Here is an 18,416-nt window from a genome sequence, read left to right on the forward strand (position 1 = left end):
ATATTGCAAAATCCGACAACTTAAACACGTTTGGTTGCTTAAAATATTCTATGCTTTCCCTTGAAGAAGTGCCAAGCGAACAACACCTGTCTTATTGTTGGAAAAAAAATTTACTGCGTAGCTGCCCTATGCCCAATATAAACTAACCTATTTCACGAAAAACTCTTACTTATATATATTTTTTTTTGATTTTTGAGTGGGGGTTTCTGTGGTCGTTTTTTTTGGGAAACTCAAATATTTAATCCAAAAACAGATTGCTTATTGAGAATAGGTTCACATGTTGCTTACAAGTGTTTAAGATACGGCTGGCGAACCCTTGACATAAGTTGATTCGCTATCTTGAGTTTGGTCACAATAAGACAGTAAGGCAGATGAAATAAAAGTCTTCTAAACATTTTATTTAAATTATTTCGGTTTTTTTAACTTCTTAATGGATGATTACTAATAAATGACTGAAGTGTCAAATGAATGATATATAATTTAATCTTTTTTCAAATTCGTTAAATTCTTCCATTTTAGTTTTTTAGAAATTAAAAATAATTTTTACCTCGGGCGATTTTTTTGGAAAGGTTCCCTGTAAAGGAAAATCATATCGGTGCAACTGTTTGCGATATCCTTTTCCACAGACACATAGATATCCTTACTTTTAATTAAGGATTACAAAAATTTAATTAAGTTATTAATTTTGCAGGGATCGGCAACTGTGCCAATTTTAACATCCCGTATTGATTCAGCAGCCGAGCTCAATAAAAATCATAATCTTAATTAAAATGTTTAAATTATTTCAGAGAGTAAAAATGTTGTTATTGTGATCAACGGAAGCAATTGTTATTATAGATTAGAATAGAATTCAACAAGAATTGATTCTAACACAAAATATAGAACAGAACACGCTTCAAGATGGGAAAATTTAATAAAAAGAGGTTTGTTATTTTGTAGCAAAGCAACCTGATAGCTCTTTTGCATTGGTTGGTCAAACATTCTTAGCGAGTCAATTAAATATATGTAGTTCAGGACTTATAAATAAAAATAGTTTGTGAAATATAGAAAAGACACCTGAAGTTAATTTCTAGAAACAATAAGCTAATCAATTTATTAATAAAATAAATGGGGAGGGTTTTAGTGCTCGATAGGCAATTTTTGAGAAAGCACGATCAATTTGTTTCAACAAGTGAGTATTCACTTCTCCATAGTATCATATTTCCAAATTTTTCATTGTTTCAAATTTCCAAAAAGAAGCACTAAAAAATTGAGGGGATGTTTATTTGTGAAGCAGGGGAGAATATGTAGTTTATGCCGTTTAAATATATGCGGTTCTGGTAGATTGGTAATGTGATAATGTGAGCACTGCGGAAGTGAATGAACACTGCTTCTATCATCACATCTACATTTTTATCCCAATTATAAATTCAAAACTGGATGTAGAATATATGTGGATATTATGACAGGGGGAAAAATTGTCGTCAACTTGCTAACATGCTACTAGTTTATTGGTCAGTACGTTCATCCACTAGGAGGGGAGGAAATGGAGAAAAGGGGAGGGAAGATAGGATTGATCATTAATTTAGTCAGCTACAAGTTTCACTTTATTAAAGTACATGATAGTCTGGTGTAATAATAAGTAATACTATATCCATTAGTCTACATTTTCATCCAAATTATAAATTCCAAAATACCAAGTTGATTTTGACAGTAATAGTACCTCTGTCATTAAGCAAAGCAATGATAATATGATATCACCTTTTATAGTATCGAAGCTAATTTATAGTTAACTTTGTCTTTAAGTCAGTCTATTGTGTGTAATATACTTATTTATCTTTTCCCCTTCTGTTTTTTATGACCACTGATCATTTGCTATGTACCACTGATCATTTGCTATGTAACTCATTTTGCTTCGATATTTATATTCCTAAAATCATAAACATTCGGTTGTCAAAAAAGTAAAAAAAAACAGTATGTTTTAAATGGACGTGAGGCCTTTAATTCTGGTAACGATTATAGAGCTGCTACGCTTTCTAAATCGTATCTAGCTGTTATGCACATTATTATTTTATGTTTAAAATCGATAGGGCAATTCTAACATATATAACTGAACATAAAGAGATAACCATTACAGACTGACGGACCGACCACAATTTTAGAAAACAAATATTTGAATTAGATCAATGATTTCGCTTTGCTTTTTCAAAAGTTTTCAAGTTCAAAGATTAAGCATTAGCATATGATTATGTGAGTTGTAAAGTCGGTGTAAATAGCTTAACAACTAATTTCTCCTGTCTTTGTATGTATTTAAAAGATATTTTACTACAATTCGGGTCTTCCGTCAGTACACATATCTACAACGCATAGCATTGATAGTTAATTTATGCATGTTATGATTCTATTCACTTGAATTTGGCAATCATGATTCCTATTACGATTCGGCATAATGCTATAAGACTTTTATATAATGTTTAATTTTGAATTATTATTAGTATTTTTTCATGGTCGTTTGTCCGACGGTCTGTTGAGCTTCGCTTATATATGTATGTTATGATACTTGTTGTACTTATAACAATAAGGTTCAAGACGCATTTCTAATTTTTACAACTTTTATAACACATTTGATTTTTAAGCGAAAATATTTTCTTTATTTAGAGTAGTCTGTTTGTCCTTTTATCCATCCACATGTCTGAGATCATTGTTGCTCTCTCTCAAACGGCCTAAGAAGCCCCCCTCCCTTATTTTCAAGTAAATTGAAAATAAGGAAGATTATTTTTCCCCTCATGCCTAACCCTTACAGGGCTTATAATTACAGTGCCCTAACCCTATGGGGCAATCACCTAACCTAATATAACCTAACCTAACCTAAAATAACCTATAAAAAGCTATTTTAAAAATACGACGAATCGCCCCTTATGGGGCGATGTTACGAAAGGGACTATTCCCAGAGGTTCTATCATCGACTATGCACTTAGATGGAAACAGACCTCTTATTTTCTCCCACCGAAATAAGAATAAGAAGAAAATAATCGATCGTTGAATCCCTGTAGCTAACTAAGCAAAATACATTAGATAATCATTTTGAATTGATCCATAAATCACAAAACGATAGATGGTTTCCCTGAAAGTGCCTTGTCGAGCACTGACCCCTACCCTAGATATACCACACTTTTCTGGGATCTTGCCAAGTCAAGTATCAACTGTTGGGAATATCAAAGGATGACTCCATGCAAAATTTGAGCCGGATCCGGCCAAAACCGGCCGTGAATTTTATGAAAAACCGGTTTTTTCCGGTTTTTAGGGGGTATCTGTAAATCGATTCAGCTGGAGTAAAACCGGTTAGAGGTACAAAAAATTTTACTTCACATGAAATTTAGCCAATGCAATTGCCTACAAAAATGTACTTCATCATCAACATGATTGGACAACTCTTTCCCCTCCTAAATGTCCATTAAAACCTCGGAAACGGCAAAAATCGCCAAAAATCACGCCTTCGGCGGCAAATAACGGCTAAACGGTCAGCCGGAGGCGAATGAAACATAAATAACGAAATGTCTGCCTCAAAAAGTTGTTCAACATCAAAGAGATGCTTGAAGTCTCTAAAACGACTCCTTCCCCTCCTTTAAGGGGAATAACTGAAAAAACGTGATTTTCAAAAGTATGCCCACTTCGTGAGTGTGGGGGGCACTGAACCCATCACCCCAGGGTCACCAAATATAAAGTCTAGGCGGCCCACAATGCTGAATTTTCACCAAGTGAAAGTCTTGTGTCATTATCTCTTATGAGAAAAAAGTTATTAATTAATTAAAATTTCAAATTGTGATTTTTTGATGGATTTCTTTGATGAAATGACAGGCCGGTCAATTTTTAGGCCATTTTTTGCGGTTTTTGGGCCGTCACGCCCAAACGGTTTGAGATAATCTCACGGGACCTTTTGCCCAACCTAAGTCTGGTTATTTGTGAGGTCTAGGAAAAAAAACAGACTTACGCAAAAGATTATAATTATAATCTTTACACAGAAAAATGGCACAAGGTGAGGGTTTGAGGGGGCAAAATGAGCCGACCAGCGATTTTTGACGGCGCGCAGCGACGTCGTGCTTCATCCAATCCGGGATTTTTTTTTTCTTAGACCTTACTAATAACCAGGCTTAGGTCGGGCAAAAGGTCCCGTGAGATTATCTCAAACCGTTTGGGCGTGGCGGGCCGAAAACAGCAAAAAATGGTCTAAAAATTGACCAGCCTGTCATTTCATCAAAGAAATCCATCAAAAAATCACAATTTGAAATTTAAATTAATTAATAACTTTTTTCTCATAAGAGATAATGACACAAGACTTTCACTTGGTGAAAATTCAGCATTGTGGGCCGCCTAGACTTTATATTTAGTGACCTTGGGGTGACGGGTTCAGTGCCCCCCACACCCACAAAGTGGGCATACTTTTGAAAATCACGTTTTTTCAGTTTTTCCCCTTAAAGGAGGGGAAGGAGTCGTTTTAGAGACTTCAAGCATCTCTATGATGTTGAACAACTTTTTGAGGCAGACATTTCTTTATTTATGTTTCATTCGCCTCCGGCTGACCGTTTAGCCGTTATTTGCCGCCGAAGGCGTGATTTTTGGCGATTTTTGCCGTTTCCGAGGTTTTAATGGACATTTAGGAGGGGAAAGAGTTGTCCAATCAAGTTGGTGATGAAGTACATTTTTGTAGGCAATTGCATTGGCTAAATTTCATGTGAAGTAAAATTTTTTGTACCTCTAACCGGTTTTGCTCCAGCTGAATCGATTTACAGATACCCCCTAAAAACCGGAAAAAACCGGTTTTTCATAAAATTCACGGCCGGTTTTGGCCGGATCCGGCTCAAATTTTGCATGGAGTCATCCTTTGATATTCCCAACAGTTGATACTTGACTTGGCAAGATCCCAGAAAAGTGTGGTATATCTACCCTACCCCCTTGTTTTTAAATTAATTGAAAATATTAGATGGTGGGGTCACTTTTTCATTTGTTTGTTTAAACTTTAGAACTGGGCAGCCTTGTAGTAGTTCACCTCAAGATTTAGATATAGGGGGAAAACTAACTAACTTTTCTTATATTTATTTTAGAAATAAGGGTGGAGGGGGGTTGTATATTAGTGCCTGGTAGGCTTCAGGAAATACATCAAAATATATTTCTGACAATTTTTTAAAAACATTGAGTAGCACTTATGATTATGCAAATAAGAATGACAGAAAAAAAGTTTGCAAATGCTAATTTATTTGTGCGCGTGATTATACATTTAGTAGCAGAACAACTTGTACTTTACAAATAGCGAATCTTCTTTAAAAATACTGCTTTCTTTATTGGTACGTCCGTTAATTGAAGTAGGTTAGAAACCGTCAATTGATTTATAACATTGCATATGACGATTCAGTTAACTATAAGGTACAATTTTAAATACATCTTAACTCTATATTATTTACCAAAAATTCCGTATTATCGTGTATGTCATGATTTTGATTATTGCCAACTATATTTTGCGCAATTTTGCAAGGAGCTACCTTGTATTTACTAGGATTGCTTCCCAAATTCTGCATAATTTCCAAATATTTTTAGCAGAATTTTAGTTCAGATGTTGGTTGCAATACATTAATATTAAGTTTGTGAGGCTTAGTTAGTATGTTGGGTTTTATAAAGTTATAGAATAGCTACAATCTGACCTGTAATAATAATATATTAATATTTAGTATGTGTGGTAGTGAGGCTAAGCTGATCAGTATGTTGTTAATGACGGGAAGCTTCATGTTGGTAGAGCTTATAGGTAACATTTTATTTCAATTGCCATATAGACAATTAAACTTAAAAAAGCATCACATTTGACTAGAAGTCTTATCAGTGGTGCTTTTTCTATTTAAGCCATAAACCTATGATAGCAGTAGTATGTACAAATTTCAACATTAGCCATTAGGTTTCGTGAGTTTATTCAGAATTCTTTATGATTTTGTGAATATTAATTCCAACCTAATGGAAAAAATTGCCATTTTTTATGCATTTTTAAGATTTTGATATAGCTACCAAAGTTTGATTGATACGTTACAAGGAAAATACACAAAAAAAACAAGGAGAATAAACAATCAATAGTAGTGAAGCCTATTTAGTCATTTGGTAGATTTTCTTTAATTACAAGATACTAATAATATTTTGACATCCATTTGCCTTTAACGTAGCGGTGGTACTCTAATTTTTTTCTGTCCTTCCTAATACTATTGGAGAAGACTTATTGTCTTTGCTGCTATTTAAGATAGATTGCTCATTTTTTTGTAACTCTTACCAAAGAGCATCTAGTAGAAGTCCATCGGTCTCTCGGGAATGCAGCAAAAGATATATTTCGTGATTTCTACTATATACCATATCCCTCCCACTATCTATGTAGTTTTCTATACAACACAGTGTGCCTGTTTGTCCATTACCGTTTTGTTCTTCGCTTCTTTAAGCTATTGTCGTCCTTGTTTCAGTATATTTTTATTCCTTGAAGTTCTTAAAATATATAACTTTAAAATCCAACCTAATGATATATAGAGCATCTTTGTCGTTATAAAAAAAAGGAAATAGTTCATAACACATGCTGTTTGATTCCGTAATATGTAAATTAGAAAACCTATATTTTTCAGTGCCTTATTCAGTGTTAACAATACTTTTTTAAGTTTAATAAAAATCTAAGAGTTTAAATTTATAAAACGATTTTCCTGATTGATTTTTTTACTGGAGGTATTTAGGTATGTATATTTTATTCAACGTAATTTTAGAAGGTAGCATGGTACGTTGTTTGATATCTCAAACGGTAGCTTATGAATTACCACCTAATTTTTTTTTAAAAATAGGTGTTAATTCATGGCGATGGGATTCGAGTTAGCATATGAATCGGTTCATACATTGCACGAGCTCGAAGGCGACTCTATGGCAAAATATCTTGCTGGGGATATACTGTACAGGAGAAACAAATCGGTTCAGGGATTAAAGAGTTCCTTCCTTTTTAAAATAACAAAACAGAAATACACACGGAAAATTAATCCTATGCTTTTTCATTTTAATATTCGAGGAAAACTGTCTATAATAGGATGCGATAATAGTTATATCTTTCATCGTAATATAAACGGCTTTCCGCGGATATAATCTGGTTTTAATCTTATGATTCTACATTTTATATTTGTAGAAAGCTGGATATAATTCGGTGCTAGACATAGTTTTTTCGTATGGAAGTGAACCGGTTCCTATCCACCGGATTCGAATGAATACGATAAATATTTATTGTTATTTTAGTTGGAAACCAGACAAACTCTATGGCTCTCGTGGCTGACAGTTTTCATATGCTCAGTGATGTTATCGCCATTGTTATTGCTTTTGTCAGTGTCAGGTTAGTCAGTGCTATTGTATAGTAACTGAATTTCATATCGGCTATGCCAAACTTCTGTCTCCGTCCGTAACGCCAAAAAGAAAAATATGATTTTCGCTACATCTATATAGTGTAGAATTTTGTTACTATATATGAAGATACCACTTGCATCCAGTAATTAGAGTAAACACTCGAAGGGGCATGGTTTAAATAACTGTATGTCTCCATTCCAAGGACCTTGTGCCGACTCTTAATTTGGTCTTTGGAAATCAACCAATAGTATCAGGAATATAACATACAGCCAAGTAGCAGAAAACAATTTGTTAGCAGACGAAAAAAGCCTATTAAATCCTGATAATTTTACATAAGGATTATTTTAGAATGAGCCCAAAGAGATGGAAAAAGAACACATATGGTTGGGCCAGAGCTGAGGTAAAATAAACCTTCATGGAGACTTTATTTTTAAAATTAGTAAACAAAGTTCATTTTAATTTTCACATAATTTCTTCTTGACTTATTTACTTTTGAAGGTATAATCAATTTTGATCAATTTCGTAACTCTCAAAAGAATTTTACATATTTTAGTGACATTAAAAAGCACTAAAATATAGCTATACAAAATTGTCTTAATTTTAGACAATTTAGAATTTCTCTGTGTTTAATAGGATTAAAAGTATATCTATTATTACTTTATTTTAGGTTGTTGGAGCTCTTGTCAATGCTGTATTTTTGTTTGCTCTCTGTTTCTCTATTTTTGTAGAAGCTATCAAGGAAAAAAACTGAAAATGATTTTTGCATGTCCTGTTTGGTCAAATTATTTGAAAATAACTTTTTATATTTCAAATATGAGAGTTGGATTTTAGGAATTAATGAGTAGTTTCGTTCCCTAAAAGACAGAAAACAGCTTTCTAAAGCAGAAAATACATTAACTCTTTAAAAGGCACAATTTTCATGATTCATCCTTAATAACTATATTTTTGTTGTGACTGTCGCGTGATTTGCACAGATAAAATGTTTGCACCGCACCTAAACAATTTAACTAACTTAATAATATCCTTATAATAACATTCTTCTAGAATTAAAGAATAAGTAATATCTAAAAATTTCATTACTTATGCTTTTTTGTATCTTTAATAACCAAAATTCTGTCTGTGTCCGTCCGTTACACTAATGGGGATAGGGAATCTTCTTGGCTGCTATTTATGATACACTGCTGAATTTTATTAGCGAAGCTACTGTATAATTAACTTAGGATGTCTGTCAGTCCGGCAGTTCATTTCGCTATGGGGTAAGTGGGATTTTCTCGTCTGCTATTTAAGATAATCTGGATTTTTACAACTTACTAGGCCCGTCGGTCTGTCAGGTATTCTACAAAAGACTATTTATGGATATTTCCTGAATTGTTATTAGTATGCTTCTGATGCTTCTTGTTCTTTTTTACAGGAATAGCCTTCCTATAAAAATATACTTTTCTCTTTATGTTTGTTATCATAACATTCATACAAACATTGTCACAGACATTCATTTGCAGAAACTAGAAAGATTAATTCAGAAATAGCGAAGCTATATTAAGCATAAATATATAAATATTGTACTTCATTTTTATAACAATCTTTGGTATAGTCCCTTTCGTGGCAACGCTCCTAAAGAGGTGATCCTTTGTTTTTGTTTTCAAAATAGCTTTTCTCCTACTTCTAGCCTTTGCGGGGGGGATCTAACCGTGCGAGGCCATTTGCCTATCCCTGTGGGGCAATCACCCAACTAGATATTACCTTGAGGCTTCGATCCTTGAAAGGGTGGGGGTAAATCACTATAATCAAAATTTGATATAACAATCAACACATAGTTGAGTTTCCTCTTCATAGAAGGAGGGTTTCTTTTCCATCAATTATATAAACACCACCCCAGGAGCTGAAGGTATACTAGATTCCCTTAGATGCCCTAATTAATCGGCTCAGTGGCTAGCGAGATCTTAAGAGACAACCAAACGGATAGACAGCTATAGTTTAACTTTAATGTAGTAATTTATTATAGTTAACATACGAACCCGGACATTTTAAAGTCTGGCCATAATTTAATAATTAAGTTGCATTTGACTTGTAGAGTAGCTTCTCTTGAAAAAAATGTATTTTCATTGTAAAATATAGCAATTTTAACATAACAAACAACCAACAATACAAAAGAGACACTTCTTGATGACTTTTTGCTTTGCTTAAATTACAAGGTTCAAAAAATGTACTTAAATAATAAGTTACCAAAGGCAGATTGTCATAATTATGTGCAAATATTAAATTTTCTTTTATTATCGTTATAAGTGTTGAAGTTCAGACATTACCATTTTGATAAATACCCTTGGTTGACAATAACTTTTAAAAATTCTATGTTATTGGCAATAAAAAGTTTTAGAAAAGGTAAATGAAATGTGAAATATAAACTAATTATGATAGATTTTTACTATATTTTTACTTGGATATTACACCAGATTTTCATGTTCTCTAATAAAGTTAAAATCGCAGCGAGCTATATTAATAATACCCCCCATCCACCCCCTTTACCCTATACCCTCCAAACCTTACTGAATAAATGAACTGATTTATAAAAGAATTCCATGTTAGTAACCTAATTTAACGAAAATTTTCCCCCCTGTCATAATATCCACGATATTCTATAATAACCTTTTTTGTACTAAAATTTATATAATTTCTGTTTTTTTCTGTGTAGAGATTCTTAGTTGTGGAACCGTTACAAAACCCAAAATTAATTCTTATAGGAACAAACTCATTAATTGTGTTTTAATTTTGAAGAAATTTTATTCGTTTTAATTATGTTGAAGATTGACATATTTTTCTCTTATATTTTTAATATATCTCTATAAGACGAGATAAAATTATTAAAATTTGCTTTTTTTGGTTATAAATAATAGGCGGAAAAATTGGCGTAGATTAATTTATCTACCGTTGCATATTATATCCCCTGATAAACATAAAAGTGAAGTCTAAACACAATGAAAGTATTGTTGATGAAGTTGGTGGTGTTGGTCTTGCTATCAACGTGGTTGGCCTCCTCATATTTGGTCATCACGGTCATTCACATGGTGGAGATGATGGTAAGAATTATTTTTAAGGTGCTTTCCCTCAAACTTCTTAGCAAGCACACCTGGCCCCACTAATTTTACAAAAATAAGTGGGAAGGTAACTTTTTTCCTATGTCTTATCCAAGCTGAATATTTTACTAAATATCAATTAGATAGGTTAGGTAAGGTTAAGTTTGATGAATTATGGTTTGTGATTATTATATTTAGTTGGATTAGGAAGGCAGGAGATTTGTGTATTTTGTGCGGGGGGGGGGGTGGAATTCTGTAAAACTGAATTGAACAATTGTATACTTCATGACTTGAAGCCTTTATGAAAATTAAACTTATGTTTTGGTTTATTTTTGAAAAATCTTTGAGCTGTTCTTGTATTAGACTAAGTGTAATCATAGCAACTGTATTATATAGGTGATCATGCCCACAAGTCTGACACAGAATCATCAGATGAGGAGTCTAACCCAGAAAACAAGAAAGAGGTGAATTTTAATAATCAACAGAGTATATTTTTAAACATGATTTGTCAAATGGAGATATTTTGATGTGTATCTCCAAGGAGGAAACACTAAATTACCCCTTCTGTAGATTTTAATAAATGGTTGAAACGTTTGGTCTCTCCACTTAATACACAAACCTATCAAAATTTAATAAATTTTCCCAAATTTTTTATGTCAATTAAAACGTTGTTAAATATAAAACCTTGGGTCTATTGTAACCTGTCCAATGTCCCCTCCCTCCCTGAATCGTATGGCTTTAATTGTGTAATTTACCGATGTTTAGACTTAATTAAAACATTTGATTTTAAATTTTCAGAAGACTAAAAAGAAATCTCATTCACATGGGCACAGCCATGACTCTGGTGAAAATATGAATATAAGTAAGTTTACTTTTAAATTGAAGCTGTGGTACTTATAAACTTGTCCTTGTTATTTAAAGAGATTAACTACTTTATAATTACTATTGCGCAAAACCAACACATCATTGCGAATTTATATAATCACTATACCTGCTATTTCTCTAGCATCCAGGGGAGTAAAGTCAGTAAAATAGTATAAAACCATTTTAGGAATTGGAAATAACAATAAATAAAATACCACAAAACCATCACGGGACCTGTATGAAGCTTTACTAAAACAAAAAACTTAATTGGTTCAGTGGTTAGCAAGACCTTAACAGATAATAGAAAAAAAACCTTAATGATTACTTAAGTTAAGACTTGATTATTTTTAAATTAAAACAAATATAATTTACCTGTTTCTGTTAAGCTGGCGTATTCCTTCACATCCTCGCAGATGCTCTGGGCAGCGTTGTCGTTATGATCAGTGCTTCGGTCATGTGGCTCACTGAATGGGAATACAAGTAAGTAACGGTCATCGCGGCCATGTACAATTCAATGTGATGGGTCAAGACCAGTTCCTCGGTCATGTGGCTCACTGACTGGGGAAAAAAATTAGGAACGGTCATTTCGGTCATGTAAGATTCCAAGTATGGTTTGTCTGGCTGAGAAACCAAGAAAGGGACGGTAATTGTGATCACAAAAAGTTCCACTGCCATTAAGGGCTCTGACTTTGGTAACGATCATTGCTTTCAAGTAAAGTTCCAGGTATTGGTAAGGATCAGTGCTTCTGTCATGTTGCTTACTGACTAGGATTACATGTAAATAAGGAAGTCTTGTACGTTATTTTGGTCATTCGGTCACTATAGTTAATATAAGTGTCTTAATGAATGGCATTACAAGATAATTATGGTAATATCGGTCATGCTTTTCCGGGAAGATCTTTTTTCTCAATGCCAGTAAATGCCTAAGTAATGCCAGTAATGCCTTATAAAGACTAACCTTGCAAAATTTAGGGATTATTTGGACCCTGTGCTGTCGCTGATCATTGTTATCCTCATTTGTATCAGCTCTTGGCCTCTACTCAGAGATTCTACTTTAGGTAAATTTTTAGAAAAGTTTGTTTGTGCTTTCAAGCAAACCTATTACTGAAACAAAGAATAATCTCCCACCCTCCAATGTTTAACCTTCGTAAAAAAAGCTTTCCAAAGTTGTTTTTATTGGTTAAAATTTATACTTATCTCTTTATTGTCTAGAATGAACCCACATATTTTTAAAGAATAATCAAATATATGTTTTACATATTACTTTGTTTAAATAACATGGAACAAAAATCAAATTAATATTCCTACACGAAATATTAGATTTTTCTTTTTTTAGTTCTGTTGAACTCTATCCCACCAAATATTAACATCAAGGAAATCGAGGCTGGTCTTATCAAGCTTACTGAAGTAAGATTTTTAATATAGTTATACATTTAGTATTTTATTATTTCAATCTATATACTAAATAACAGGATGTCTGTCTGTACCAAAGGATTTTTCTAATTGCTGAACCGATATGGGTCATAGGAAAATTTTTGAGGGTACCACCAACCTCGAAAAAAAACCTCCCTCATTTTTAAGAACTAAAATTAAAAGGGGAGTGGGGCAACGCCCCCTCTCTGATCCTCGAGTGCCCCTAAAGGCCTCTAGGCGCGTGGTCGCTGGTAATTCCTAATCTTATAATGCTTGTTACAGTTAATTTACCTTTTTAAAAGCGAAGCTTTTCTATAATTAGGGTCGGTCCGTCCGTACGTCCGTCCGTCCGTCCGTACGTCCGTCCGTCCGTCCGTACGTCCGTAACGGATAGCTTTTTTCGTTAATTTAGGCATGTTAGAATTGTCCTATCGATTTCAAATTTTGTATGTTGATTCCTTTAATAGTTAGGTACGATTTAAAAAGCGTAGCAACTCTATAATCATCACTAAAATGTCCGTACGTCCATTTTTAACATGTTGATTTTTTTACTTTTTAACAACAAAGTTTTATGTGATCTAATCATCCGATTGGTCTGATTTTTGGTATATTGATTCCTGGGACAACAAAGTATGATGTAATAAGCGAAGCAACTCTATAATTAAGTCCTAAAAATGTAAGTATGTCCATAAACATTATCCTAAATCAAGCAGTTTTTCAACAAATTTACTTACAATTTTGCTTTGACTCTTATACATTTATATTATGATTATTCAGTTCTGACACTATACAATTGTTAATGTCCGTTTGTCCTACCGTTTCAGTGCTTCGCTTTTATGGATGTTGTCATCCTTGTTAAAAAATATTTTACTTTATTTATCTTGATTTGTATAGGTTACAAACATTCATGAATTTCACGTTTGGAGGCTTGTAGGAAGGTAAGACTATTCTTTTTCATTCATTTAAAACATTTAATTTTTTGGATAAAATCTTTTTTTCCCTATAGATAGAAAGTTTTTTTATTTCTTAGGCTAGTCTAGGGGTTTAAAGGCCTTTTAGATATAACTTACCTTGTATTAGGAGGGGGATGGGTTATAGGAGGTGAAGACAGCTACAAGTTTCAATTTATTAGAGAATATGATAGTCTGGTGTAAGATCCAAGTCAAATTAAATCCATTTGTTTAGGATACATATTAAAACAAATTTCAATGTTGTTTTGTTACAGTCGAGTGATTGCCAGTGTCCATCTAGAAGTTGCACGCCCTCCCAGTGATATGTGTAATGTTGATACACATATGGACATAGCTAAACAGATCAAGGTACAAATTCTAGTCACGAAACCTCGTGATTGAATCGTTATTTATTTCTAATAACGACCTCTCATTGGCCATTACTTCAGTCAGCTGCTTCTGTGATTGGTCCAATTTAATTGTAATACTTACTAATGTCTGATATCTCGTTTAACTTATGATCATATTCATATGCAATGTTGTTCCTTTAGTAGTATATAGTAGGTTTACCAATTTTTAAAAACTTCTTATTTTTTAGGAATATTTCCACAGTCAAGGGATTCACAGTACAACTATTCAACTTGAGTATACAGACTCAAAGATATTGTAAGTATATTATATTTCCATAGTTAAGATATTCACAGTACAACTATTCAACTTGAGTATACAGACTCAAAGATATTGTAAGTATATTATATTTCCATAGTTAAGATATTCATAGTACAACTATTCAACTTTAGTATACAGACTCAAAGATATTGTAAGTATATTATATTTCCATAGTTAAGATATTCATAGTACAACTATTCAACTTGAGTATACAGACTCAAAGATATTGTAAGTATATTATATTTCCATAGTTAAGATATTCACAGTACAACTATATTCAACTTGAGAAAATCCTAAGAGGATAATACCGGGTTTTCTTTCCCATTTCTCCTCTCATCTCCCTCATTTTTATTACGTCACATGGCTGATTTTAAAGACACTTTGTCCAGTTACTTTCAAAATATATGCGAATAAACAAGCCAAAACCCTCTTAAAAACTTCTCTTTCCAGGAATCATTTTAAGGCTATAGATTAATAGAACAAAATTAAACAAGGGTAACTTATGTTTCAGGGATGAGGGTTGCCAGGTTCGATGCCCGTCCCCTGGAGGTATGCCTGCCTCCTGTGTTGACAACAGTTGCTGCAGGAACAGAGCCAAGTCCACCTATGATAATCCAGCCATTGATATTGATATCAAGACACAGGTATTGAAGATAGCAAAGATGTTTAAGCTTTTTTTGTGGGGGGGGGGGTACAAATTCAAAATTTAAAATAATTCAAATTGTGGGGTGGAATGTCGTAACTTGGATGTCCCTTTAAGACTTATTTTTTCTGGCATTGGGATTATCTTGTACAGCAACTCAGCCCTATGGCAATAGATCATATTGTTATGGACTGACTGAAGAACATAAAACGATCATAATAGAGTATCTTTGATTTTTTTAAATTGTGTTATATTTTATTTGATAATCTAATGTTTTACTTCAGTTTTAAAATGAAGAAATTACAAGCCGAAGATTTACAAAGAATTATCATTTGTTCATATTTAATTTTCAATTTATTTTTAAAGACAGAATTTTAACATGATTTTTAAAGCAAGCTTTTCTACAATTAGGGTTTGTTCATCCATCACAGACAGCCCTCATCTTTAATTAAGAATGTTAGAATTACCATTTCGATTTCAAACAAATATGCTTATTCATATATCAATAGGGAACAACTTGAAGAGTTAAACCATTCTTGATATCTAAAATTATGATTCCTAGGACGATTAGGCTCAGAAAGATCTTAAAAGTGTTCTTAATATGCACCTCAAGCAACACTTTGTGAAAATTCTACCTTAAAAAATGGAACTCCCGAATAAGATTGTGTTTTTCAAGTGCTGACACTCCATACGTGTTAATGTTCTTTTGACTTACTATAAGGTTTAAAACGTTTCACTTTAATGAATGTTCTTATCCTTGTTTTAATTAATTATTTCTAAAAAATACCTCAACCCCAATGTTCATACTCCATCACAATATTCCACTGTAGATCATCTTATTTGTAGTAGCGCAGCTACTTAATAATTAGGTTGCGTCTTTACGTCCTTCCATGCTTGATGCTATGTCGCAAATAAAAAGTGAATTTTTAGAATTGTTATTCACAGTTTATTTAATGCTACTTTATTTTCTTAATTTTAAAATTTAGTTGAAAAAAAAAACAGTCCATCCAAGCTATTGTTATCTTATAGTGCTGCACTGCTTAAAAATCTAATTGTCCTTGTATAATTAGTATAGTTATTTAGCGCCTGGTATTAAAGACAGTTCTCCGCGGATATTAGAAAAATTACAAAAGCAAAACCGGTATAAAATTGTCTGTAATTTGATGCTATACATGATTTTTCAGTATGTTTTATAACCGGTTCTATTCCAGCGGTTATTAATTGATTTTGAAGCCATACTAGAAAATATACTCTGCCTGGCTAATGTGTGGTTGGTTTAATAAAGTTCTAATGTAAACGAAAAAAATTTGAAAAGAAAAAAGCTTTGCTACTCTAATATAATTGACCTATTTTTCATCTTTTGCACAAATGATTCACAATAATTATTTAAATTTTTTATGCACTTTAAAGTAATAATCACTGAAAATACTCGTTTTAAAGTAATTTCATGTAGAATTTCATGTAAGACATATTTTGTGATTTAAACGTGTATTTTTGTACTGAAATATGTAAAATATCAACGCTAGTTGTTTAAAGTAGATTGTAAAAGAATTTTTGTACTATCCAATAGTTTTTATTTGATCTACTTTGGCTTTAAAATGTACAAGAAACAATGCCATTGCTTTTGTATTTTCTCTAAAGTAAGGTATGGTGGTAACTTGTAAAAGATTCTTAAAATGCAAATAGATAGGGCATTAAAAAAAATATTCTAAAAATATAAAAGTCGTCTTTAATGTAATTTTCATAAAAAATCTTCCATTTTATAAATAAATTCTGTGATTTTTTGTGCATATTATTTTGTATTTTATGTAAAAATATATAATGGATTCAAAATATATTTTTTTGTTTTAGTTTGTCCGGTAATATATCGTGAACCACTGAACCGGTTAAGTTCACCATTTTAGGAAGGCCCCTGGATGCTAGTATTTTATATTTTACTGCGAGACTGTTCTGTAAACATAAGGCTATTGTCCATTTTTACTTTTAAATCTTTGAAACAAATAAAAAAATGTTGCTTTTTGATGTACTATTTACCAACATAGTTATTAGATTCAATTGAATTTTGCTAAAATTGTAAATTTTGCTACATATGCTTATATGCTTGGAATATGTTATAAATCACAATAAGAGGTAAAGGTAGTCATTACTGATATTAGGTACCCCCTCCCACAAAAATAAATCACGAAACCTATATGAATTTTTCATTCTTCAAATTAATTGAGGTGTTGGCTACAGCTGTTTATATGTAATGTAGCAATAGATGTAACATATACGTTTATACGATGAAAATTGTTGTCAATTTCGGTTGACGTTTCCTATATTATTTATTGGTAACTTCGTTTATCCAGGTTGATTGGAAGGCAGGGGATAAATGGGATGGAGGAAGGGGATCGTTATTTTAGCCCGCTGTGTGTTTCACTTTATTAGAGATCATGAAAATCTGGTGTAAGTTCAAAGTTATCCATTAATGCAGCAACCTTGAAATCTGTACTCGAGTCTATGACAAAAACAAGAAAAATATTCAACAATAGTATAAAAGTATATTTACATTAACAATATAAAAAATTTGACATATAAAACATATAAATTGTCATATTATAAAAAAAATACGCATTAAGAAAAATGGATGGTACTAGTTTTCAAAAATGGGTGTACGTGAAGGAAACCACAACCTTATTAAATTTAGAACAATGGGTAGGCATTCTCTTTTTCATCTAATCATAATTCACAAATTCTTTGGCAAATACCTGTACACGCCACTTGTTTCAATTCAGAGTTTCAGTCGATATTTTTAAAAGATATTTTGGAAAAAAATATTTTTTATGAAATGCTTTGGTGTATTTATTTATGACTTGCTATTGGTACTATACACATAATTAACATATAAAAAGTTATGTTGTTTTAAAATAAAAGACAATCACGTCCGATAGTAGCGAGCTTATTAGAGCATAATGAAATCCAAATACTGGTCCCTCCCCCCTCTCGCATTTGAAGCCATAACTTGTGTAATTATCTTTATTAGTAGTAGGTTTTAGTATTAATACCTCGCGTTTTGGGCATTACAAACGAACCAACCAAATTTCTACAATAACATTTATATTATAAGCCTAAAGATTTTCTTCTTTTTGCAAGAATTCTGTCTTTTCTTGTTCAATCTCCTTTTCCATTTCTGGCTTGGGGGGATAAATTGATCTTGCCAGGAGGTACATGGACAGGTAGAGAACACATTGTAGCAGGCAGAACAGTAGGGTCAGGTACATTATAGACATGGGACCAAGACTAAAATATAATATTATATTGAGGACAGGTAGAGAACATATTGTAGCAGACAGAACAGTAGGGTCAGGTACATTATAGACATGGGACCAAGACTAAAATATAATATTATATTGAGGACAGGTAGAGAACATATTGTAGCAGACAGAA

At 32.5% G+C, this 18,416-nt stretch overlaps 2 protein-coding genes across 3 annotated transcripts in view; one reads left to right on the forward strand and one right to left on the reverse strand.

The window, feature by feature from the left end:
• Positions 1–786: 786 nt before the first annotated feature.
• Positions 787–16,823, forward strand: LOC145329715 (uncharacterized). Its single transcript, XM_080174077.1, has 17 exons — positions 787–923; positions 5,703–5,776; positions 7,276–7,369; positions 7,729–7,780; positions 8,048–8,117; positions 10,068–10,116; positions 10,372–10,454; positions 10,848–10,915; positions 11,250–11,313; positions 11,702–11,795; positions 12,288–12,373; positions 12,652–12,722; positions 13,623–13,666; positions 13,954–14,047; positions 14,277–14,344; positions 14,859–14,991; positions 15,275–16,823. The coding sequence occupies exons 1-17, from the start codon at positions 901–903 to the stop codon at positions 15,278–15,280; spliced, it is 1,173 nt and encodes a 390-aa protein (XP_080030203.1). The 5' UTR covers positions 787–900; the 3' UTR covers positions 15,281–16,823.
• Positions 16,824–17,510: 687 nt separating this feature from the next.
• LOC145329720 (solute carrier family 60 member 1-like) overlaps positions 17,511–18,416 on the reverse strand; it is a 29,058-nt gene continuing 28,152 nt past the window's right edge. For both annotated transcript variants that reach the window (XM_080174081.1, XM_080174083.1), the window contains exon 16: positions 17,511–18,269. In XM_080174081.1, the coding sequence (XP_080030207.1) occupies positions 18,098–18,269 (172 nt within the window). In that variant the 3' untranslated portion in view covers positions 17,511–18,097. The remainder of the gene's footprint in view (positions 18,270–18,416) is intronic.

Source organism: Acartia tonsa, chromosome 10 (genome assembly GCF_053477335.1).
Source record: "Acartia tonsa isolate MP-2025a chromosome 10, ASM5347733v1, whole genome shotgun sequence".
Classification (NCBI taxonomy): Eukaryota; Metazoa; Arthropoda; class Copepoda; order Calanoida; family Acartiidae; genus Acartia; species Acartia tonsa.